General features: G+C 41.4%; 2 protein-coding genes across 3 annotated transcripts; both read left to right on the top strand.

Moving 5' to 3' along the window:
• The first annotated feature begins 1,241 nt into the window (after positions 1–1,241).
• Positions 1,242–14,755, top strand: LOC104449049 (histone-lysine N-methyltransferase ATXR7). 2 transcript variants are annotated; one of them, XM_039315159.1, is made up of 24 exons: positions 1,242–1,388; positions 1,456–1,724; positions 1,966–2,098; positions 2,175–2,261; positions 2,462–2,541; positions 5,155–5,340; positions 5,428–6,022; positions 6,179–6,295; positions 7,424–7,744; positions 7,824–8,228; positions 8,311–8,601; positions 8,760–9,230; positions 9,463–9,868; positions 9,985–10,134; positions 10,217–10,635; positions 10,714–10,836; positions 10,980–11,060; positions 11,429–11,482; positions 11,558–11,709; positions 11,990–12,036; positions 12,109–12,206; positions 12,791–12,834; positions 13,817–13,939; positions 14,065–14,755. In XM_039315159.1, the coding sequence occupies exons 1-20, from the start codon at positions 1,248–1,250 to the stop codon at positions 12,009–12,011; spliced, it is 4,503 nt and encodes a 1,500-aa protein (XP_039171093.1). In that variant the 5' UTR covers positions 1,242–1,247; the 3' UTR covers positions 12,012–12,036; positions 12,109–12,206; positions 12,791–12,834; positions 13,817–13,939; positions 14,065–14,755. The 2 variants fall into 2 exon arrangements, with proteins under 2 accessions (XP_039171093.1, XP_010061351.2); XM_010063049.3 differs by lacking the exons at positions 1,242–1,388; positions 1,456–1,724; positions 1,966–2,098; positions 2,175–2,261; positions 2,462–2,541 and adding an exon at positions 4,697–4,800 and having other exon boundaries at positions 5,126–5,340.
• Positions 14,756–20,014: 5,259 nt separating this feature from the next.
• On the top strand, positions 20,015–24,435 carry LOC104449048 (uncharacterized protein At1g76660). The gene is made up of 3 exons (XM_010063046.3): positions 20,015–20,408; positions 22,258–23,389; positions 23,968–24,435. Exons 1-3 carry the CDS (start codon positions 20,361–20,363, stop codon positions 24,168–24,170), a joined length of 1,383 nt encoding a protein of 460 aa, XP_010061348.1. The 5' UTR covers positions 20,015–20,360; the 3' UTR covers positions 24,171–24,435.
• The last annotated feature ends 948 nt before the right edge of the window (positions 24,436–25,383 follow it).

Genomic DNA, 25,383 nt, shown 5'->3' with positions numbered 1-25,383 from the left:
CGCTCGGATCTGGGCAAGGGCCGTGAAGCCCTCGCCTGCCGCTGGTGAGGGTCGTGGCCCTCGCTTGGCCTCTCCCAGGGCCACTGGTGAGGAGGCTTCGCCCGGATTTGGGCGAGGCCAGCCTCGCCCGCAGCCCTCGCTAGCCACCGGCGAGGGTCGCGGCCCTTGCTTGGCCTCACCCAGGGTCGTGGGCGAGGCTGGCCTTGCCCAGCGGCCCTCCCCAGCGGTTGGCGAGGGCCGCTCGGCCTCGCCCAGGGCCGTGAGGGCAAGCTTCACCGGAGGCTCGCCGGCCAACGCAAGGAAGAAGACAGAAAAAAAAAAAAAGGAAAAAGAAAAAAATTAATAAAAATTTGAAAAAATAATTAAAAAATCATAAACATTGTCATGTCAGCATCCGGCCACCAGCTGACGTCCACGTCAGTGTCAGCCGGCCAAAATTAGCCGGATGGACTGAATTGGTACCAATAATAAAAGATTTAGGACTGAATTGGTACCAATGCAATAGGTTTAGGACGTTTTTGGTACTTTTCCCTAGAAAAGATTACTGGAGAGTAATATGAACATGTGAAGAAAAAGTAATCTTCTAAATGAGTTTAATTATTAGTGAACGTTATTAGTTTGTTTTAGGTCGTTGTCCGTGGCTGACTTGATAATGTATTGGTGGGTGCGGGATGCGTGGTGTGCTGTTTCGGTTACATTCTGATGATGCCTTGCTTGCGCTCTCAATGGAGAATAACGAGGAAATACGATCTAGAAAAAGATGTCTGCGGCAAGGCGGTAACTCATATCTGTTGCCCGTGTTGTGCCCTCTGTCGGGAGTACAGAGAGATTGAGTACAGAAAATCACATTCGGGTCTCGGTTTTCTCAGATCGAATATGAACATGAGGCAGCGAACCCTTTCCTACTATACTAATGTGATTTTACTGTGTAGGCAGCTGTAGGGGATATTATCTCAAAGAGGCTCCGCCGATAGATGATGGAAGTGCAAGTAACCATACAATTGATGCCCCGGCTCTTACTGTGGATGAACTGCAGGCAATAAATCATTCACCAGGGAGGGACCACATGGATTCTTAGAAATGGAAAACCAGCGGCACTGAAGAAGTTAGATTCCACTGAGCTACCAGAACTTGAGTTTTCGGTTCAGGTTTTTGCTGATACATAGTATTGCAACATGACTTACGCTCGGTTTCGCAGCTTTCTGTTATAATTCGTTCTGAGGTCATGCACTTCTACGCAGGTTGCCATGGTTTCGACAGTGAAGCATGAGAATTTTGTTGAGCTTCTCGGTTACTGTGTTGACAGCCCTCTCCGAGTTCTTCAATATGAGTACACTCCTCACGGATCGCTTCACCACATTCTTCACGATGAGAATCATCATTGTCGTGTTTTCGTTTATTGTTATGTTGCTTTCTTTTTTTTGACTTGAGTCTGTTGTAAAATTTCCAGGGCAGGGGGATGGGACGGGTGCGCAGCAAGGTCTGGTCCTGTCTTGGGTGCAGAGAGTTAAAATTGCCGTTGGAGTGGCGAGAGGACTTGAATATTTGCACGAGATTGCGCAGCCTTGTATAGCTCATTGTTATATTAAGTCCAGAAACTTTCTTCTTTTCGATCATTATGTTGCTAAAATTACAGACATTGATTTTTCGAGTAAAGCCCCTCTCCTGGTCGCGAGTGTTCATTCCACCAGTGTACTAGGGAGCATTGGTTATCAAGCTCCGGAGTAAGCTCTTCCTCATATCATTACTCTTTTTTCTGATCAAACTTGGGCTTCGGTCCTTTTATCTGCAAATCTGATTTCCAATCAGAAAAGAAAACCGAACTTGAACTCTTAATCGGTGATTTATCTAGGCCTTAAAAACTAAGCCAAGATGCACATTGTGGCTAAGTGAAACTATTACAGGCATTCCTGAAAGTGCACCTCCAACAGCAGCCTAACCGCTGTAACTCTTTTTATGTGGCAGATGCGTGATGACGGGATGTCTGAACTCGAACAGTAATGTGTACAGCTTCGGCATTGTTCTCCTAGAACTCTTGACTGGACGTAAACTTGTCGATCATACAATGCCGCCTAGGCAGCGAAGCCTTCTTGAATGGGTAAGGCCTTCACCTTCGAAGAATATTTTCCCATCTCACTGTCCTGATTCCGGCGCAAAACCTTTGATTCAATCAGGCATTGCCCAAGCTCGGTGAAAAGGAGGTGGACCAGTGCGTGGATCCGAGGCTAAATGGAGAATATCCTCCAAAGGCAGTAGCAAAGGTAATGAGCATGACTTTGATCTATAAGACATCCTTTTCGCTTGACCTTCTGATCTTGGTTAGACATGATACAATTCAAACAAATGCATGGTCATTGCACTCGCAAAAGGATGGAGTCTGTAACGAGAGCTCTACACACGGATTAACTGTGTTTTCTCACAGTTTGTGACGAGCTTTCTTGATCGATTTGTGTTGTAACAGATTCCTTCTGTAGCTGCCCTATGTGTGCAACGTGAACCCGGTCTCCGTCCCACCATTAGCATTGTGGTCAAAGATCTGCAAGGTCTTTGAGCACGCCCTCTGCCCCGGCGGCTTAAATCTAAAACATAAACATGTAAACTACATTCGATCCCTGAGTCTGGCTCATGCTATCTTCTGGACTCGAATCGTTCCCGCTATTTTTCTATGTAATGTGACGAATCAATTTATTGATCCCAAAGGGTGTCCAGATTGAAGGCTTTGAATTTGAATGTATGACGGCCTGAGTGACCAAGGCATCTACTTCTTTGTGATGAATTTGGAAGCACTTCGATTCAATTATAAGTGAGAAGGCTTACACTTTGTATCCGCTTAATCTTGCCATTGGCAGCCTCTGCAAGAACAAGCAGTGCGAATCCAGGACAAACCAAACTCAACTTTCCTCAAATATCGTCAGCAAAAAAGAATGTTAATTTCTTCTTCTCTAGGAAATTGGGATTCAGTCCTACTTTTTTCTGTAAGAACAAGCATTGCAAATCTAGGACACACCAAACTCAACTTTCCTCAAAATTCTCCAGCAAAAGAGAATGTTAATCTTCTTCTCCTCTAGGAAATTGGGATTCAGTCCTACTTTTTCTTCTGCAAGCATTGCAAATCCAGGACACACCAAACGCAAACTTTCCTCAAAAGTTCTCCAACAAAACAGGATGTTAATCCTCTTCTTCTCTAGGAAATTGGGATTCAGTCCTTTCTCTTCCGTAAGTTCCATTAAATTCGACAGCAGGTGAAGTTGCGAGGCACTAAAAAGCCACTTGAATGAGAACAAGACGTGCGGAATCTTTGTTTTCTTTGGGTGGAAATGAGCTTCATGAACAGCTCCGTTGCAAGTCTTGTGCTCATAATCTCTTGCCGGTGGTTGCAATGATAATCCAGCAAGCCGGGGCTGGTGAATTTATGAGCTCTTGGCAGCCTCGCTTTGGAAGAGGATGACGTGAAAGAGGCCTGAATATTCGAAATCTTTAATAGGACTCGAGTCGACGTATGCGCTAGATCCTTGCGAGCCATTGGGCAAGTCATCCACCACGAAATCCACTCGATCTAAAGGTTGTGCATGCATGCGCGCGGGATCGATGGAATAATTTCTCCGAATATAGAGCAACCCAGGACAGCGTTCATTTCCATTTTACGAGCCTGACTACCTTTGACATTAATTCTTTTTTCTTTACTCCATATTCAATCTTGCTAGACTCGGGCGCAATCGGCCTAAGAAACTTTCTCACTCCAGATTTGGACAATTTTGGGAAAGCATTAGGGGAAGTTATTGCTTTATCGATTGCTTTCGTTAAAAAAAAGAAAAGAATCAGAATATTACTGTTGCGCAAGAATTGGATCCCCCGACAAAATAGTCTTGACCAAAAGTCATTTTTCAGTTTTTTCGGACACGAAATATCATAGGCAAAAAATAATGATTACCCTACTTTAAATAGAACTGCACAAATACAAACTATGCCAAAATTTAATGAACTTGAAAAATACAACCACCTTAATAAAACAAACAAATATACTATTTTTCAATTATATTAACTTTCTTGTGTCAATTCACATCGTTGATTAAATTTGAATGAGTTTTTAGCTAAAGTTTCATATTTGCTTCAATTATTAAATTCCAGTGTAGCATCTTTATATTCTCAAAATTTATCATCAATTAGATTCCAACGTAATTATTATACACTCAGTTTCCATAAAACAAATGATGGTATTTTATAATGGCTGTGACATAGCCTTCTTCGAGTAGATCTCCTACAGTTGTAACCATGTTCTCTCATCTTTGTAAATCTCATGTTTGTGCTCTCAAGATGCCATAATTTTATCTACAAGCGGTTACTCCCTTAGAACCACGTATTTTAACAACATAGATCGGGGTTGGGTATATGTTGAGTACAAATCGAGTCAATTGGAATATGATCATCTTCTATCCAACCCAGCCATTCGACAAATCTGCTCATGCCCATATGAAGATACTTAGTACCTAAGAGAAGACGTCTCCAACACGCCCGGGCCCATGCGAAAATAATAATAATAAAAAATCTCGTGGCTAAATCGCGATATTCATGGAAATAAGGGGGGACTAGAAATCATATTAGTACAGATTTTTTGTTTTTGTTTTTTTGGCATAAAAAAGCTCCTTTCTATATAAACAAAGCACGAGCAGCCGTCCCTCGCACTCCTCACGTTCCGGGCTTCTTCCGCGAGAGAGAGAGAGAGAGTTCGAGAGACAGCGACCGAGACGAAGAAAGGCATCCGCGGTCGTTGCCCTAGGAACACCAACCTGCGGGAACCAGGTAAGGCTCTCCGGAATTCCACCTCCGCAAATTCTCGATTGTCGTTTCCTAATCGGATCGGGATCCCAAAAAAGGAAGCTCCTTGCTGCCGGAGCCGTTTCGATTGTAGGAAGGAGCCGGTCAATTCTGGTTCCCCCGGGGGGGTGCAATGCGTGTCCCCGATCCTCGCGTCCGCTCGTGGTCGTGGGTGGTTTTCGTTTCTTTGTATGGGAGCGTGCGTTACGTGCGATGAACGGCGATGCCCCGCCGTGTTTTGTTGAACAGTTGATTATTGGGTCGATTCGGTTTCGGGCAATCGTGGTTGATGCGGCTCGGTTCGTTTCAGGTTGGTCTCGGGTCGGGTCGGGTCGTCGGGCCTATGGTTTCCTTGCGCGCGCTGTCGGACGGCGAGTCCGGCGGCTTCTCTCTCCCTCATAGGAAGCGGCTGAGGGTATTGAATTCTGAGCGTGGATATGTGGATTCGCACGTGTGTATGGGCGGTTATGGCGGTCCCGTTTCTCCGGGCGAGCACGCGACGGAGGGGCGCCACTCGTTTCGCGGGTACTTGGTTTCTTCGCTTTCCGTTAACGTGCTTATTGTTTTATTTGCTTGGCGTGGCTCTTATGGTGTGTTTTTTTGACGCGTTAGGTGCTCGAGCGGCATTCATGGTACGTCATCTTGCTGCGACATGGAGGAAGAAATTGGCGCAAACTCTGCGACAGAGTCCACCTTACAGTCAAATAGCAAGAGTGATGAGACCCTTGCTTCGTGTAACACTGGGGTTGCATCGTACACGAATAAGAGTCACGTGGTGCATGCGCAAAATGCTTTTGTTAGTGGGTGGATGTACATGAACGAACAGGGGCAGATGTGTGGTCCTTATATCCAACAGCAGTTGTTTGAGGGTTTATCTACTGGTTTCTTACCCGAAGAACTACCTGTGTACCCGGTGTTGAATGGATCATTGATAAGCCCTGTACCCTTGAAATATTTCAAGCAGTTTCCTGTCCACATTGCTACTGGATTTGTTTACTTATCCACTAATCCTTGCACAACTATGTTGCCAAATTCGGTAACCTCTTCAACCAAAGGTTCCCTTATACATGAACAAGAAGGTTTTTCTGGTTATGGTAACTTAAGTTTTCAGGTTCAATCCCAAATTTCTATTGGCCATGGTAGTTCTTCTAGCCAGGTGGTAGCAAATTCCGGAATAGCTACTCCAGCTGCATCGTTCTTGGAGATGGTATTGATTTCCTTTCATCCTATCCTTTTTCTTTATTCTTTGCCTGTGTTTCTCTAGACAAAAGTCATGTTGATGTGAATTTTTTAGGGCACTTGACTTTCATGCAGACAAATAATTTGCTATGGTTTTGAGATGTGCTTGCTTTTTCCTTTCTAGGATAGGGAGGCTCCTTGTTGGTTGTTGGAAGATGATGGAGGGAGGAAGCATGGGCCACACCGTCTCTCAGAATTATATGCTTGGTATTTTCATGGATACCTGCAGGGTTCTTCAATGGTAAACCATTCCTCTGAAATTTATCAAATGGTTTCATGTCATGAATCTAATCTCAGGAAGACCATTAGGATTGTCATGATGAGTTGTGTATTGCTGAAGCATGTTTGATGCATTGCCATGAACAAGTCGCTGTCTGTTGTGATCTACTTCCCGCACGTATTATAGTTTTCTTGCATAACATTTTATATGCCTGGATCTGGTTCCCCGATTGATAGGCACAGTTGGCTTCAAAGCAGGACACATAAGCATGGAATGAATGAAATTCTGGGTGGGCTTGGTAATATTCTTGTAATTTGGGCCTGGACAGTGCTATAGAAAAATATGAAAAATGGTGATTGATGCATCTGATGAAATGTGGAAAGAAAACAGCCATCTACCAGATCCCCATCTTCCTCCCTCCCCCCAAAAAAAAAAAAAAAAAAAAAAAAAAAAAAGCAAATCACATGGGGCGATTTTGGTGGAATGTTTGGGAAAACTAATGAGCCTGTAGATGCAATTAATTTTTTTTTTGGGGATCCAAGCGGCTTTGGATCATTAATTAAGTGCTTAAATAATGTCCATGTGATATGATACTCTGGATAGAGAGGTCTGAGCATATAAGTTTGAAATATGTTTGTTGTTGCTAGCCTATTGCTGGTATCACACGCATGGATGGAGAAAGGGAAGAATTGCATATTTCAATTTCTGGGGGATTTCTCTAGTTAGTGACAATTTCAGTAGATGCATGCACAAAGTGTTCTTGGAGCACTTTTTTTTCTTTAACTGTTGAGTCAGGCACAAATTTCCCCCTTCATAGGAGAAACCACTTACTGTGGGCTTTTGGCAGTTCATGCTGTCCCTCATGCACATACTAAATTATATCATTTAACAGGTCCAGGCATCAACGATGCTCAGCTGTTTAGTGTGTGAGCAGAGATTGAAGTATGTTGTCTGTATTTTGATTTTGTGATTAACATTCTCACTAGAATCAGCACATGGGGATCAAAATTCTTTGTTTATTCTGGGTGCATTCTGATTTTGGAGCGTGCTTTCATGATTTCTCAATTCTTCCCCCTCTCTTTGCAGTATCTTAATTTAATTTTCATGTCATGTTGTCATTCAAAGTAGCCTTTTTGCTTTTCATGCCAGGTATATCATATCAACAATAAGTTTAAATGCTCTTTGCTATCCATCATTGATGCATGGAAAGCAGAGGGACACGGTGGTGATAACTCATCTAATGCTCAAGTTGACGAGAGTAACTCTGCTCTAAGCTTCACATCAGATATTTCCGGAGCATTTTCTTTGCAATTGCATGGCGGTGTCATGAAATCTGTTCGAAGAGTGCTGCTGGATGAGATCATCAGTAATATTATTGCTGACACTGCAAATATGAAGAAAATGCAAAGAAATCTTAAGCTTGAGTCTTCAAATCAAGCCAAAGGGACTCACCTCCTTGACGTTGAAGAGGTAAAGCATACAAATAATGAATTATGTTCAATGTTTTTCACCAAACCGTATTCTGATATTTTATTCATTCTATTGGCAGCCTGAAATTGTTAATCAGAGCATATGCTCCATGGAACCCGTTTGTGGGCTAGGAGTCTCTGGAAATATTTCTCATCGGAAATGCACTGAAGATCCTGCACAATCTCCTGCTCGTGATTGTGAGTTACATGCCTTTGGCATTATATCTGATCGAAGTTGCATTGCTGAAGTTCCTGCACATTCTCCTAGGGTATACAAATCTGTTGGAGGCATTGAGAATTTTAATGCTTCATGCTCAGTTGTATGTGGAATGCTTTTCAAGTATTGCATGGAAGTGGCCTGGAATGGTATCTTTTATGATACCATAGCAGATTATGCCACTGCTTGGAGGAGGCAAAAGCTCTGGTTCGGTCAACCAAGGTTAACCTTCCCCAGCAGCGAGGGCGAGGAACTTATGACTGTAAATGTACTTCCGCCAGAATCTTTCTTAGGGTTTAATTAGTCTTATCATTGTTCTTGTGTTAAATTCTTGTTTTGTTTTTTTTCAGCAGTCCCTTTCTGAATCGCCAGCTATGGAACGAGATGCTGATTGCCCTCCTGGTTTTGAGTCTGTGAATATAGACACAGATGGACGGGCTTTTCTTGTACTTTCTGCTTTACGAGGAGAGAGTTCATCTGAACATAGGAGCTCTGTTGAAACAATCAATTGCATCCGAGAAAGGGTTGAGAGAGAACTGCATGTGGATGCAAAGAATTCTTTGGTTGAATATGCCAGATATTTTATAGAGGAGGAGGTCAGCAAACTAGTTAGGTTGTCAGAAAATGACCCATTTTATGAGGTTGGTATAATCATTAGGCCGTCTTCAGAGTCAAGTTCCTCTCTTTTATCAAGTTGTGTGTGTTGCATTGTTGGTGCAAAGCTTGTTAAAACTTAGCCAATTTGTGATTTTTCTTGATCTTATCTTCTGCAACTGATTCTAGATTGACTTCATTGCAGGAAAATTTTGAGACTTTATCTCAGTTGCATCATGAATCCAGTTCATCCGACTTGCCTACTGATTCAAGGTCTGATAATGTGTTGATGACTGCTGAAAGTTCTCAAACTCCGGTGGAAGCAGTTACAAGCTTTCCTGAAACCTCAATGGACAATGTTTCTCGCATCTTGGGTTGTATTTTCACAGAACTGTGCACAGGATTGGGTAATGTGATTGTTGGCCAAGAAACAGATGAGCCTCCACCCCCGGGACTTGATGGCAGTATTAAAAGTTCCTTTCCATCTGGTTTACGTAAATTCCAGCCTGTACAGTCCAAGGAGTGTATGCCTCCGAGGGCAGAATATACTTCCATGGCAATGTGCAGGCAGAAGTTGTATGATGAGGTGCTGGGTGAATGGAAATTGTTATTCCGTGGTTCTCTTCAGCAATTTGTTATATCCTGGCATGATTCAAAAAACCGTAGATTTGATAAGGTAAATACGAATGTATCAGGTGTCATATCTTAAATTGTTTGACTGATTTGCTAAATTTCTCTTTCATGTTTTGGTGGCGATTGCTTAAAATTCTTTCATGAACATATATTAAGGGTGGCGATTGCTTAAAATTCTTTCATGAACATATATTAAGGTTTTCTACTATCCTTCTTGAGAGGGGTGAGGGTTTGAAATTCTTTCTCTTCACGTATGTTGCTCGAATCTTTTGCAGAACAAATCTTCTAATGTACATAGGGAACGTGCTAAAGATGAATCTGCTGTAGTCAAATCAGAAGATGGTTCAAAGTCTTTACAGCACGGCCAATATACATATTTCCGGAAAAAGAATCAAGTAAGGAAAAGAGTCAGTTTATCTTCTCAATCTGTTACCATTTCTGGTGCTGGTTCAATGAATCTACAAGCAGAAAAGTTGAGGGAAGAGGAGTTCTCCAAGGATACTGCGCATGTTAAAACTACAGCTGTGGTTCCCAAGAAGAGAAGGCTTACTAAAGGGCAGACTGAATCATCTGCTTGTTCAAGGTCGTTTCAAGCCACTTTGAAGAGAGGCTTGCCAAGTAAGAGCACACCAGAGAAGACTTCGAGATTTAAAAAAGTCAAGGCTTCTGTGACCTTTAAAGGTTTCAGCTCTTAATGTGTTAATATATTTATACAAAAGCATGCTTACGTATACATATGATATGTAAATTATCTCATGATCACTCTTTAATATGTCCTTTATGTTTTTGTTATGTAGAGGGCGAGGCTTCGGAGTGTGCTATAAAACCTAAGAAAACAGAAGTTGTAAATCAGCCGCAGGAACTTGAAGATAGAGCAGACAAGAACATCAATGGGTTGAGGACCAAAAGAGTGGCCTCGGCAAATTATTCAAAGAACGTGCAGAAATGTTGGTATCTTTATAGCAACTGTCCTTTTCTTCTTCCACATTTGTTTTCTGCCCTCACATTGATAATTTCTTCCTGAATTAGTGGTAAAGGTATCATCAAAAATTAAAAAGAAGCAGGTGATTGATCATTGCTTGCCCCATCCTGAAGAGGTCTTGGTGCCAAATGGTGTCTCAAAGAAAGCTCAGCGGAGACAGGATGGGTCGCAGAAGTCCAAGTCCAGTAAGTCCAAGACATGTAAGCCTTGCCCTATTTCTGATGGATGTGCACGATCTTCAATTAATGGGTGGGAATGGCATAAATGGTCAATGAAAGCAAGCCCTACTGAAAAAGCTCGAAGCAGGGGAGTTCAACATATTCAATCAAAGAAAACAGGCTCCCAAATTAACACATTTCAGTGGTCAAATGGTAAGGGTATTTCTGCAAGAACAAACAGGGTGAAGATGCGGAATCTTCTTGCTGCTGCGGAGGGTGCTGATCTTCTTAAAGCCTCTCAACTAAAGGTGCAAAGAGAGAATTATCACTTGCTGTATCATATTATGTTCTTTATTATTTACTATGTGCATGCTGGTATTTTTCAGGCAAGAAAGAAACGTCTGAGTTTTCAACGAAGCAGGATACATGACTGGGGTCTTATTGCCCAGGAACCAATCGAGGCAGAGGATTTTGTTATTGAATATGTTGGTGAATTAATTCGTCCTCAGGTAATTTTTAAGACCGTTCTTGGTATCTGTTGCAGTATAATCACCTTTTTTCTTATTAAATTGTTGGTTGCTAATTTTTATGTGAACTCCCCCCGGCTGGGCAGTTGCATCCGTATCTTACATCATGCTTTTGTATCTCATAGGTATCTGATATACGTGAACGGCATTATGAGAAGATGGGCATTGGCAGCAGCTATCTTTTCAGGCTGGATGATGGTTATGTGGTCAGTGAGGCCAAATTATCTGATCTTAAGATAGCTAAATATGATATTTCGTTCTTTTTTTATCTTCTATTTTTGCTGCTGAGGCTGTTGTCTACATTTTAGTTTCTAATAGAAAACAACTTTTCACCTTTCCAGCCCATCTGATCTTCATTCTATGCATGTTTTTTTTTTTTTGGAATTATTTAGTTTGTAATATAGGTCAGGTATATTTCAGATTATGCTATTCTATTTATGTTCCTCCATCTTTCCATCAGTGTGTTGGTTTGATGGATGACTTCTTCCAGAGCCAAAATTTGCAATTTTAGAATCTGCGATATGTTCCCTTCTCTGTGGAAGGAGGTAGGTTAATGCTGTTTCATCAACTGCAGGTTGATGCTACAAAGCGTGGTGGGATTGCCAGATTCATAAATCATTCTTGCGAGGTATCTTCATTTATTTGTGTTAGTTAAGTATTATATGCACGAATGGGTTCCAAGACTGATAAATTTATTTTTCAGCCTAATTGCTACACCAAAATCATTAGTGTAGATGGTCAGAAGAGGATTTTTATATATGCAAAGCGGCATATAGCTGCCGGTGAAGAACTTACTTACAATTACAAGTTTCCTTTGGAAGAGAAAAAGATCCCCTGCAACTGTGGTTCTAGAAGGTAACACTTCTTAGTTCTACATGTCTTTCTTTTGCTAATAACTTTGTTTTTCTTTAAGCACGGTACTTCTCTCTTAGAATTTGTTGATTTCATTTATTTGTTGGCTTTAGCTTTAGAGGACTCGCGGGGCTGCTGTTTTAGTGAACTCACATGCGTATAATCAATTCTTTAGTTGAAACGCAGCAGAGATATGAATTAGAAAGCTCATGCTCCCTAGAGTCCTGAACTTTGGAACTACTATGGTGGTGTTAGACTTTGTGACTTTATCTCCTCTGTCCAGGTGTCGTGGATCATTAAATTGAGATCCGTTCGGAGTTGCTCTCTGTGGTATGTCTCACATATTTTCTTGATGATGTTGTTCATATGCAACAAGCATTTTAATTGCCTTACCTGGTCCAGAATTGTGTCAGGTCTGTCCCATCGGCTCCCTTTCAAGTACACATGGACATGGCTTGCTTTCTTCATATTGTACAGTCAGATATTGATTTATACCAAAGGTGTGTGGATGCCATCTTTTTCATGCTTCTGTCTTTTCTCTGGCTTGTGTTTCATGATCCTTAACATCTTGTATTGTTCTATTAGGGGATGCTTCATTGGTTGGAAAAATATTCTTCGTTTTTACTCTTGTGTTTCGTGATCTTTCATATCCGTTTCGTTATGTTGCAATTATCCATTTTTTAAATAACATTTCTGCATTGGGTTGGGGGAGCCATGATGTTTCTATTTGTTACTGTTCTTTTATATATTTTCTAAGCTTAGGGAACTTAGGCCAATGAAAAGAAACGGCTGAGCTTATCCTGAAAAAATAGAATTGGGGATTTCACTAAAAATATTCATTTCTAAGCTATTGAAGCTTTAATGGAGATGGTCAAAAGGATCTGTGTATAAAGTAGCAGCCACCTCGCAGTATGTGATCAAACAATTTTTTAAGATTATCTCATGTACTATGCTTGTTTTTAAGGGGACTCGACTATCATTTTTATTGTAAAATAAAATAAACCTGCATTTTATATCCTGAAAGTATTAATCGGTGTATCTTTGTATTTTTCTATGGCGTTACTGATCCAAGCTTTTGACCCAGGTCACAGACGCAATTGCTGATGAAGGGCGAATGACGTGATCATGGTGATTCTTCTTACAGTGACATTCTTGCTTAGATTTGAAAATAATTATCTAATTCATATCTGTCCTTGTAGATATTTTTGTGCGGCAGATGAGTTTCACCTTGTAGACACTGTAAATTGGTATATACTCATATAGATGGATCTCTATTTTTTTGTACGAACACGCTTTTATTTATTGCTATAAGAAAGGTGAATGTGAGGAATGATTGAAATACACTGGTAACTTCTAACTTGAAGCAATTATAGTGCTCCTCTTTGATCTTCTGTGTGACAATAAATGACAACATTGCGTGATGCTATTAGTTTCTGAATCATTATTGATCAGTGGTGTATCGAAGAGATGCAATCAGTTATATTATTGCATTTACTTGCAATTCGGAGAGATGGATCCACTCTTGTCAATCATGAATTTTCTAACGGTGTCGTAATAATGCAATGTGGGGAAGAAACTACTGAATCTGTTGTGATTAGTTACTTTTTGGTTGGTTGTTACTTCCATGAATCCTCGAAGGACATGCTACATACATATACATGGGCACATATCAGGAGGCTTTGATTTGAGAGGGATGGCTGGTCAGTTTGACAGATGAAAATTTCAGGCAAACTGAAACCAACATGTTAGGGTCATGGCCGTGGTAGTGTTAATGATTAGGTGAACATAGACCAACTTTTCCACTTGTCATGCCTTCTGGCTAAGATACTTGTGCGAGTTCAGTTGAGAATATGTTTGATTTTGGCGACCAAATTTTAGATATCTGGTAGCTTATGTTAGTGTTTCTGTGAGATTTGTGCGTTTAAGTCAAGCTTAATAGTATTATTAGTAGTAGAAGGTTTTCAAGCCATGGCTCTGCGGGTCAGGGTGATGTTTATTTTCCTTCCTCTAATCATGTTTCACTTTGGACTTGTGATGTTTAATTCAAACTAAATGTTTTGTGAGTTGTTAATTATCTTCCTTCTTTATTTTTAATTTTGTATGGCTGCAGGTGTAAGTCCATTTAGGATTAAGTGCCAGAGGTCAGAGTTCTATTGATGTCTTCTGGGTATGTATACTGTCTGCTCCACCTCCACCTCCACCTCCGCATCCACATCCTTTGACATAAACGCAGGTGTGTTTCCTTTCAGTGCCATGCTCTGTTGGGTTGTCTTAATGGTAAAACATAGTTCCCCATAAAAAAAAAAATCGTGAAAGGAAAAGGTTGTGTGATTGATCTAACTCAGCCTCTCGGTTCAGAGCCTTGGAGAGGAAATAAGGAAGGAGGCGGAAACAAATGTACGATGTTGCTTAGTGGCACGGAGACGGTCCAGATGGCGCAACATCAGAGACTTTGGGTTCGTTTTATAAGAGAAAAATACTTGAACGGACTGACTCCATTCTCAGGGATAAAACTTAGTAATGGTGCTGTCGGCATGATGATAGGCTAAATTGGCACTATCCATGGGACTCCATGGAAGTCGCATAAGGGAAAGGGTAAAGGCACGTATGGTCAAAATCCCGAAATCCCACTCTTCTTTCGCTATCAAACCATTGAAGATAAATGCAAATGGGTTTTCATCAAATTGCTTGAGCACGGGAGAAGGGAGAGTACGTTCTAAAAATCAAAATGAAATTCTCCCCTCCTGAAAAATTTAATGGAAGAGGTCATCTTTTACTATGGATGTCCAGGTGTAAGTTAATGGGGTTCAGTGGGTTTGTAGCTTTTGGCAGTATCCTATCTGCCAGAGTCACTGTAATTTTCCCGGCAACTGCTTTCCTAAGCTGGAGGTGAATTTGTATCCAGAGGAACAAATATTTGGCATTATACTCGATTGACAAGTGGTGCAATGGACCGAGCCGATGGCATTGCTTTGTGTGAACTAGTGGTCTTTGGATCCAAAGCTCTTGATATTTGACTGGCTTGAATCAGTAGAATGCATTTAGATAATAATGTTGATCGACCACAATCGATCAAGAGATGCTTGTAAGATCCATTCGTGTGGCGTCTAGTGCTGACCTTCTATCATCAATTGGACTCAAGTTCCATTCTTTGCTTCGCTCCCTGGCCACTAATACAAGAAAAGATGTTCACTACTGTTCCCTGGAAAGACTTTATTGAGAAGATATTGTTTACTCCTGGACTGTTTTCTTCATATTGGAACCTTGGGTTTGGGAGCGATTTCAACTATAAATTTCCAATTTTCAAAACAGAAACATACTGGGGCTTAAAAAACAAGTTGTGACATAAAATAAAATAAAAAAATCCCTAGGATTGGTCTTGTTGTCTTGGTTTAGGAGTTGTCGTTCTTCCTTTTCTCGTGCAGACTTGCTTCCTGTCCGTACTTGAGAATTTGATGAGCCATTTGAAGGTAGTCTGATGGGTTTCTAGGGACTCAAAGCTTAGTTGACATAGCTTGGTCGCTTGTATCCAGTACAAGTCTTAAATTTCCTAAAGATAATGTGTGATATGGTCTCTTTCTACCTTTGTGAAATGGTGAGGATTTTGCTTACTGGTTGTGCTGGGGTCGTTGTTTAATACATCCATCCCACGAGATTTTTCCTTTGGGGCTGCCTTGAGGGGGGCTTACTATCTTGATAATTATCCGCTTATGAGGCGTGGGAAACTGCAGCGACTTGTGAGGATTAGTTGGGTGCTCTAGATGTGTAAGTTATCTAGAGAAAGATCGTAGCATGGGTGTATGAGCGAGGAACAATGATTTAGGATGTCTAAAAAAGGGTCAAGTTCATGATTTTCGGCCGAGCAGGTAGGTTTTTTTGTTGCTGTGCTTTCAGTTTGAGTAACTCCGCCTGTGTTGTTCGATGTTACACAGCCGGTCCCAAGCCCGGACAAAGGAGGAGGGTGTGTTATAGGATTTACATTTTGGTAGTGCCCTGCCAATATGATATAAATTATACTTAAATGGCCATAGGAAATTTTGAATTTGTCACACGGTTTCCCCTAGATAATTACAGCTTATGGCGAAAAAAGAAGATAAAAATGAGATAGAAGGGAGAGAGAGTGACCTTAGATTTTTTCCGTTCATGGGCCTACACACCATGATTTTCATTCATTCATCAAGTCTCTCTCATGACCACATTATCATTCATTAGCATACAAACTAGTCATTGCATGTGCACGATAGTTTAACGGAACCGTCCCAACCCAAATTACAAATTTCGTGTGTTTCAAACCTCTGAGGACGTACATTCTGTTCTGGTATCTACTTACCTTCTGTTGGACATCTTTTTGTACGTACACTTGCATGTGTTACCTCGAATCAATTGTGGAATGCTAGATGAGAAAAGTCCAATAGGTTTTGATCTTCCGCCCTCCTAGCCCTTCAAATTAGAATTTCAACTACTCGGGTCTCCAAATCACAAAATTAATAGGACGAGACTCGGGTGCCAGTTGAGAATTGGGAGAATTTAGTCGATGATTAGGGATGACATTTGACACCAGAAATTCAGTGTAGTGGCCTCATCTACTAAAGGGAGCAACTTTCTTTGGTTTAGTCTATAGTATTGACTTCCAAGGATCGGTGTGGGTCAACTCCAAATTCTATGGTTGGGTTATTTAATGCATACTAGTCCTCAGGTCAAGTAGGTCCCAAGGGGAGATGCATGTGATCCTATTCCTATGGTTATTTAGGTGCTTCGAGCATGCATGTTGTACCAATAGACCAAATAGTGTCTCCAATTCTTAGCTTCCACGAGGTTCGTCCGCGGACTTTTGTTTTTCTTCTCCTTCCTTAGGTCAATCTAGCTTTAGCTGACCAAGTATGGCTTCTAGAAGATGCTTCACAATTTTGTAATTGTCACAAGCATTGTGCTGGCTTTAGCTGACCAAGTATGGCTTCTAGAAGATGCTTCACGATTTTGTAATTGTCACAAGCATTGTGCTGACGTCATGCCTATGGTTTGTTCATTCTCAAGTTTTCATCTGTGCTTAGTTTGTCACGCCTATGAGACTCAAAAAACCAGAACTTGTTTTGGTTTGCCGGGACGATGTCGACGGCGGATTCTCAATGCTGTACCGCAGTGCCCCAAGCTGCAATAGCGTGGTTCGTGCTTGATTCGTTTGCATGTATCGGACCTTCGGTTTGTGAGTACTTTCAGATTTTGCGAGTTGCTTGCCTTTTTAATGCCAGAGAATGCCTCAAAATGATGATCAATTAAACTGTTGATTCGACCAAAGACTGCCGAAACGAAAGGAAAATTAGGAATTGGAAATGAGGGGGGTTGATGTAGTTTTGCGTACGCGAGCTTATATTTACCTCGACCCAGTAGTTCTTATGTTGTATTGTTGATATCTAGAAGTCGTGACGATGTAAAGACTTCACCGAAATTTGTATAGCTCTGATGAGTTCAAAAGCTTGAAATGAGTTAAATGTTGTCCACAAATTACCGGGTTATGTTAGGCAGCACTAATGTTGGAAGTGACTCTCTAAAACGAACGAGAGTACCTCCTCTGCATTGTGATATGGTCATTCTTCTCTTCCTTGGGAGCATATTCCATTTCTTGGTGCACAATACTGGAAAGGGTATAATGACACAAATAATTATATGAATTTTGACGCAATGTGTATTGTGATTTCTGAATCTAATTTTTATTTAACGTGGTTTATGAATTTTAGTCTAATATGCAATAATATTTCTGAATTTTTACTTTGTTCAATATAGTCTATAGACTTGAATTAATAAAATCACAATATTGAACATTTTTATACAACTCAAGTACTTAATTAAATCTTTATCAAAAGTTCATGGACCACATTGAATAAATCAAATGTTTATAAATCACATCGTATATTAGACAAAAGTCTAGGAACTACATTAAACAAATTTAAAGTTTATGGACCACATCATATATTGAGTCAAAGTTTATGAGCCATTTGTGCCATTTACCCAACTGGAGAACATAATCTAATCATCGTGACAAAGTCACTATGCATAACCATCATATGTTTTCAATATCAAGCGATCTTTTTATCTGCAGAGAAAGTCGAACGAATGTAGCCAACAAACATCACAAACGCATGCTATACAATAGTACTTGCCTTTTGTTGGTGATGTGCAATACTACCAAGTCTTTGATATTATCTCTCCAAAGTCGGCAAGGAAAAGAAGAACCTCACATGATTGGCGTAAGCCCAGCCGTCGTTTTCCTTTTATCTTTTTTACTGTGCAAGCCCTCCTTTCTTATGGATGTTGTTATCGAATGCCTCGAAATACTTTTTAAGCATGCTTAAAAGGGAGTGATTTGATTTCCACGATGCTAATTGTACATACACGAAAGAAATCGCCTACGGGAGCTCGCGAGTTCTCCTAAGAATTTTGTTCATGTTTGCATAGACTAGGATAGAATTCCAAAATTGGACAGATCTACACTATGAACTAATAACTATAGGATTAATAAAGAACTCATTGTTTCATATTATCTGAATAGAAAAAAGCAGGCAAGATATGATATATTGGTCATATCATTGTAGCAACTGAAATCTTTCTTGGAAATTCCTTTTCTTTTCTTTTTTTGGTTGTGTTTTTCGGGGGCTAAAATTGATCATGTCTGAGTGTCCCCCTTCCATGAGCATGCTAAGTGCTTGGAGCCATGAATGCACATGTCTCTGCCCACTTGGATGGATTTGTCTCCCACACAAATTTTCCTGGAGAGGATTCCATGAATATCCTATCGCCTCCCTCTCTCTGCCTTTTCCCATCTTTGACCCGTCTGGCTTGTGATCCCCTAAAAGCAATGAAAGAGATTGTAGACAATACATCCCCCACTCCAATAATTCACTTTGCAATATGTCTCATCTACACATCCCGCCCACCATAGATCGAGTGATCCTAGTCATAAACTACGCGCACCACATCGTGGGACTCATCGGATGCATCAGTTCCGGATCACTCGATCCATCTCACATGCTCGCGATTGTCGCGGGGCATCTCCCCACCCCCACCTCGACAAAAAAAGGGGAGAAAAGAAAGCTGAGGAAGCAGGGAGAGAGGCGGCACACGCGATAACATGAACTCGGAATGCACGAATCCCCTTCTTTTTAGGCTTTTTTTTCTTTCTTTTTTTGCTTTTCTTTGTTCCTAATGAGCTTTCTATCCGTTTATACATGGAAAAAGGATCCCGCTTTACTGAGTGGGCTGTCTTTCTTTTTGACATATTTGTGCCGCTTTTCCCTACTCGAGAGGACAGATTACACTGTTGGGATGCCTTATTTTGTACATTACACATGTAGCGATGCACATGTACATGTGAGCTTTGTTGTGTGGAATGAAAAACCTCCTCAAATAACGTAGAGATGAACTCAGGATTTTAGCTTTGCACATGATCTTGAGAGGCCCCCCTGGCTGATCCCATGTTCTGGTCCCACCGCTGTCTGAAAAAAAGAAGAAAAAAAAGAGAGGATTATATCAGCAGATTTGTCCTGTGCTTATCAGGCATTATTAATAATAAAGGTGTTAATATTACTAAAAATTCCAAAGCAGTATATACATGTCATATTGGCTTAAACTAATTTTTGTATTATAAAAATTCCTAGATTGATCATTTATGCCTTATTTACCATAAATGGGTGCAACCGTGCCACAATTATCTCAAATAATTTTTACATCATGCAAAAAATCTTAAAATTAGTACATTTACACTATATTTATATCAAGTCATATTTACTTAGAAAATGTCAAATTTAACGCGATTTGATGTAGATATAACACAAATATACTAGTTTCGAATAAATATGTTGCAAAATCACCTTAAGAGTTTTTATAACACAGAAAATTAATTGAGTAAATAAGATACGGATATATTAATCTGGATTTTTTTTTTATGGTATAAAACCTTTTCAAAATATTTCTTATGTGAGATATTATATTATATTTCAGCGCACACAACACTTTTCTCGATCTCCATAAAATCACCAAAAAAGCAAAAGGCAAAAGACAAAAACAAAACAATAAAAAAATTAAAGGGAAAAAGAAAAAAAGGAAGCCTAGGAAAAGCATTTCTCTCTCTATCTCTATCTTTTCCTTTTCCCCAAGTCACACTCACTTCAATCCTTTCCTCACTTTTGTCTCTCTCTGTCTCTCTCTCTTACTGTTATTATTCTTCATTAATTCATTATTTAAATTCCCATTGAATACCTGAAAACGCCACTTTATTTTAATAATTCCCCCCCTTTATATAATATCTCTCTCTCTCCCCCCTCCCCCTCAGACGCAAAATCTTCACTGTGCCAGCTTCTTCTTCTCCTCCTCCTTCTTCCCCTCAGGTATATCCCTCTCCGACGTCGAAATCTCTACGTTAAAACCCTCTCTCTCTCTCTCTCTCTTCTTTCTCTCTCTACTGAGCGAAAATGGCGATCGCCTGCTTCTCGCGGCGGCAGCAGCAGCAGCAGCGGCTGTCACGCTCGCCGGAGATGACGCCATGACCGAAAGCCGCCTCCCGAATCGCGCGCCGTCGCTTTCCCCCTCCGAGAAAAAGGACCTTTCGCTCGGACCGAGTGAGTTTTGCCGAGCTCAGCTGAGCGAGCGGAGCGAGTTGCATGGGATCGGAGCAGAATCGGTTCCCTCTCCAGCAGCGGCCGGAGCCGGTGAGTGAGCCTGCCCCTCCTTTTCTCTCTCGTGTCGTGGATATGAGCTCCGAATTGTTCGGTTGGTTGTGCTGTTCTTTTATTTCGCCTGCGGTTGTTCCGCGGTCGCATTCGCGGTTGCTTTCGTTTTCGGATCTGATCTGAGGGAGTACGCTTTTTGAGTAGGTTGATCTTCGGTCCCTTTTTGGTCTCGGAGACTGTGGTTTGGATCTGATGTCTGATGGGATTGAGTTCGTGATGGAGTTGGATGTCGTCTAAAAATAGGAAGGATCGGAACCGATCGAGCTCTGATGGCTCGATGGAGTCGTTCACGTGCCGAGCACGTGGGGTACTGATTGTGACCGCGACCTTGAATCCGATTCTCAATTTGGTGTACTCATCTGGGGCTGTCTTTTGTTATCGATGAGCTCGTGCTAGAAATTCGGCGGAAATAAGGGTGGGAGATCGGTGTTTGTCTACATTTCGCTTTCGAGTCATTGCTTGCGTTGTCGTGGTTGAGGAGTAGAGATGATCTTGATCTAACAGCCGACAGTTGTCTTTTTGAGCCTAGCGACACGTTGCCGAGTGATTTTGGACGGTGGGGAGGAAAATAGGACATGGCTTTCGGTTCTCAGGTAGGCCCACCCTATGGTGTCTAGGAGCCATTGCATGGGTGGACCACTAAGAACCTAGCTATACCTGTGGTCTACTGTATAATGTCAAGCCCACCAAACAATCTTTGAGCATGTGCAGTGCAGAGTGAAGTAACTAGAGAATGATGTATTTGTTTAGTGAAAAGTGGCGGTCTACTTCTTTTAAGGATAGACTAAGACAGGATATGCTCGGTCAAATGATACTTGTAGTTCTTCAATTAGAGTGTCTGAAGGATGCATTAAGCAGTGAGTCAACATTACAAGCTTACTTGTGTTCTTTCACCATATGCTCATCCTTTTGCATCCATGTCTTTTGATTCCGGTGTCCTTTTACCCAATTATTTTATCTCGTCTCGTATCAGCATAGATAGCATTAACAATGCTCAATTTGACCCAAAAATCACATAATTTGCACAAGTCATCTAGTCATAGGTATGCAATATTTGTGCTAGTCCATTGATTTTCCACTTGGAGATGTAGGTGCTGGATGCTAGTGACCTTAAGTCAAATTGCGGTAAGTTTGCCATACCAGATTGAAGTACTGGATAAAAATGAGGGAATTCCAAGAGTGTTTGTCTGTTTGGCTGGTTGGTTCCAAAATTTAAGATATAGACGTTTCAGGGATCCCGAAGTACATCTGCTATGTGCACAACAAAGCGTCTTCACCATGTTCATGCCATTGTCCTCTGACTTATTTTGTTAGATTTCTCGATCAAGAATGGGAACTTCTCCATCTGAATTCGGTAGCATAATCATTTCCCCATGCTCTTATTTTAAAGGTGGAGCTTAAAATCTGGTTCCATCTAGGTTGGGTCAAGATCCATATTTAATCCATGTGCATGGTAACAGTTGTCTTGGAGAATAGTAAAATTAGATGAACTTCAAATGTGAGACATCGTGCAGCTAGATCTGAAATGCTTTTTAGACTTATCTTCTATCTCGTTCACAATATTTATGCTTTCATTTCATCTTGTTTGAATTCAGCACTGCGCCTTAATTTTCTTTTAGCCATCCATGGAGTGTGCCTTGCAAACTTTTTACCTTGAAGGATGGCCACATCCATGGTTAAAGCGCTTGCCATGCAATATTGAATTTGATAATGAAAAAGGAAACTGAGATTATGGCTTATCTGTTTCCAGTATCTCATCCTATTTTGTTTCTAAATTTGCTCCATCTGCTGAATTCAATCTTAAAATGCTAATATTTTGGATTGACAGCGAAAAAGATGGGGTGGCTGTTGGGGTGCTTTCTCTTGTTTTGGTTCTCAGAAAGGTGGGAAGCGTATAGTTCCTGCGTCTCGTATTCCCGAGGGCAATGCCTCAGCAGCGCAGCCAAATGGACCCCAGGCTGCTGGCTTGGCCAACCATGCTACTACCATATCTCCATCTCTTTTAGCTCCGCCTTCTTCTCCAGCATCCTTTACAACTTCTGCTCTCCCTTCGACAGCCCAGTCACCTAATAACTGTTTCCTGTCGTTGTCTGCCAACTCCCCGGGTGGCCCTTCATCCGCAATGTTCGCTACAGGACCATATGCTGGTGAAACACAGCTGGTTTCCCCTCCTGTTTTCTCGACTTTCACAACCGAGCCATCTACTGCTCCTCTCACTCCCCCACCAGAGTTGGCTCATTTGACTACTCCCTCTTCCCCTGATGTTCCTTATGCTTACTTTTCATCTGTAAAAGACATCAAATGTCCTGACAAGACCAGTTATGTTGCTTCACATGATCTCCAGGCCACATACGCGCTTTACCCTGGAAGTCCTCCCAGTGGTGAGCGTTTACCATCATCATTCCCAGAACGTGAATTTCCTTCACAGTGGGATTCATCAGTGTCACCCCGAAGCGATCGGGGTGGTTCTGGAAGAGAATCTGGACATAGCCCCACTGGTGCTTCTAGAAGTGATACGAATTTCTTCTGCCCAGCTACATTTGCTGAATTCTATTTGGATCGTAATCCACCATTTCCCCCTACTGGTGGGAGGTTGAGTGTTTCCAAGGATTCTGATGCCTACACTACAGCTGGAAATGGGAATCAGAATTGGCAGAGTAGCAGAAGCCCAAAACAAGATGCAGAGGAAATCGAAGCCTACAGAGCTTCCTTTGGGTTCAGCGCAGATGAAATAATTACTACGACCCATTATGTGGAAATTGCTGATGTTACAGACGACTCATTTACTATGTCACTTTTTCCCTCCAATAATCCACCCACTGAAGAATCTACACATGCTGGACTGCATAGTGAAGGTCAAAAGGTGGAGAAACTCGGCACAGACTTTCTGCCCTTCAAAAGCGTTAAAGCTGACCAGGATGTGCAACGTGATCTACTAACTTCGCATGATACTTGGAAAGGTGAGCTTCCTAAGTTGGTTTAGTAGGTATTGTGTTACTCCTCATATTGCTGAAAATGATGGAATTGGGAAAGAAATCTCAAAATATTGTATAATTAACCATTATTTTCATTATAGATATTCATAGGATTTGATCTTGGTGATTATAGTTTTGTCAGCACTTTGCTTTGCAGTCACATGATACTATGATTTGAGTCAGTCTCTAGAGGGCCAAGGTGCTTCCATCAAACTTGCTTGATCTATTTCTGTAGATTGATATATTAATATGCTTAAATTTGGGGAAACTATGAGTTAAAAGGCTGGGACGTCTGCACTCAAAGCATATTTGTTTGAAGGACACATTCATCCATCAGAAGTATCATCCAGATAATTGGGGACAATGAGCCTGGATCTGAGGATGGTCTTTACATGGAATGTGCCAGAAATGTCCTTTGTGCAATACCATACTTTTAGATTACTCCTGTTTGGAAGCAGATACTATATTTCTGAACCAGCACCCTTCTGAAAAGTAGTGTTTGTGTAGTGTTCCTCCTGCTCTCTTTTCCTGGAGGTGCTTACTTTCTTCCTTGTACTATGCAGATCGTAACTCATGCAATGTCTCTGGATCAAGCACACCCGGTACCCATGTTCTGACTGATGATGAAGACATATTTGCAAGGATTCACTTACCCAAGAATGGTCGAAAATATGAATTAGGCTCTTCTGTGTCTGATGCAGAGATTGACTATAGAAGAGGAAGAAGCTTGAGAGAAGGCAAAGTAGGTTACAGGTGGCATGGTTGAGCGGCCGTCAAACAAGTAGTTTGTCCTTTTGTATTTATATGCAGGTTTGTTAAAATTTCTTCTGTCTGCGGATGCTGTTAATAGGCGCAATGTTGTAAGTGTAGCTAAAAATCTGTCTGGTGGTTCCTGGCTTGGTCTTTCTGATTGGGGAGTGTAATTCTCCATATTTCTTTCTTGCTTCTTCTGGACAAGTTATATGGGAGGCATTTTACGCGTAAGCTTTAGTAAAATTTGTTTGAGGGAAGTGACCGATGTTGCGAGCATATACCAGTTATTTGTTAGATAACGTATTTCATGGCCGAACCACCGTAGAGCAGCTTGGTACCGAGCTTTTCTTGGTCTGCTAGTTTTGCTTGTAAATTGATGCTGTAGTCCAAGCAGCACGAGCTTGAGAAATGCATATGTTTGCTTCATAGTCAAGCTAATGCGTCACAAATTCTTCCCTATCCATCATTCTCTTCAATTTTTCCACTTATTTTATATTTCAACCTAAGCTAGTTTGAGGACACTAAAAGTGGATTTTTGGAAGCAATCAGTCTTCATGGAAATTAGAGGGCAGAAACGATGGGATATCAGCCAGGAATTTCATTCGTCTGTCCCTGATATTCTGAAGTGATTAGATATAACATCAACGTATCTTGGCCAAGAGATTGATTCTTAACATCGGTTGTATCCGACTTACCGTGAAGATTTCAGGTCTTTTCGGATCAGGAATCCTTCAGTTCGGCCAACTGAAAACGTACGAGTACCTTTACGGTTTGGGTCGAAAATCCAACCCAAATGGAACGGAATTGAACCGAACTGAAGCGAAAGCGAAAACACAATAAACTAAACACTAATGTGCAAAAAGAGAAAGAGCCCAGTTCCTTCGAGGTTGGGATGATATGAAGGGATGATGCCCAGAGGGAAGCCATTCTGGATAAGCAAGAGCTGCTGGAAGCAAAGGGCTCGACAGTGCCGCCAAGAGGGACAGGGTCGCTCGGAACCAGCTTTGCGGCGCCGTCAAGGGCTTGAGGAGAGGCAATGATGTTGAGGTCCCAAAAGGCCGAGTCTATGGCCATCCTGAAGTTCACCATATTTGGGGCAAACTCAAGTGGAAGCTAAGCTTTGCGCGCAATGTGTCAGTGCGCTTTCACTGTGCTGTGTCGTTTTCTTTATTATCTGTGAGCCAGCGGCATGATTTTGTTTTTGAAATAAAGAGGGATGAAGGCTG

The sequence above is a fragment of the Eucalyptus grandis genome, chromosome 6 (genome assembly GCF_016545825.1).
Source record: "Eucalyptus grandis isolate ANBG69807.140 chromosome 6, ASM1654582v1, whole genome shotgun sequence".
In the NCBI taxonomy this organism is placed as follows: domain Eukaryota; kingdom Viridiplantae; phylum Streptophyta; class Magnoliopsida; order Myrtales; family Myrtaceae; genus Eucalyptus; species Eucalyptus grandis.
Note: the sequence above shows the minus strand (reverse complement) of the source record. Positions and strands in the feature narration are given on the sequence as shown.

Excerpts from the sequence above, each read along its gene's own strand:
- LOC104449048 (XM_010063046.3), top strand. The coding sequence starts at position 20,361 with ATGGGATCGGAGCAGAATCGGTTCCCTCTCCAGCAGCGGCCGGAGCCG. Across the intron at positions 20,409-22,257 it reads TCCAGCAGCGGCCGGAGCCG|CGAAAAAGATGGGGTGGCTG; the intron begins GTGAGTGAGCCT and ends TTGGATTGACAG. Across the intron at positions 23,390-23,967 it reads TTCGCATGATACTTGGAAAG|ATCGTAACTCATGCAATGTC; the intron begins GTGAGCTTCCTA and ends TGTACTATGCAG.
- LOC104449049 (XM_039315159.1), top strand. The coding sequence starts at position 1,248 with ATGGTTTCGACAGTGAAGCATGAGAATTTTGTTGAGCTTCTCGGTTAC. Across the intron at positions 8,229-8,310 it reads AGGAACTTATGACTGTAAAT|CAGTCCCTTTCTGAATCGCC; the intron begins GTACTTCCGCCA and ends GTTTTTTTTCAG. Across the intron at positions 11,710-11,989 it reads TGCAACTGTGGTTCTAGAAG|GTGTCGTGGATCATTAAATT; the intron begins GTAACACTTCTT and ends TCCTCTGTCCAG.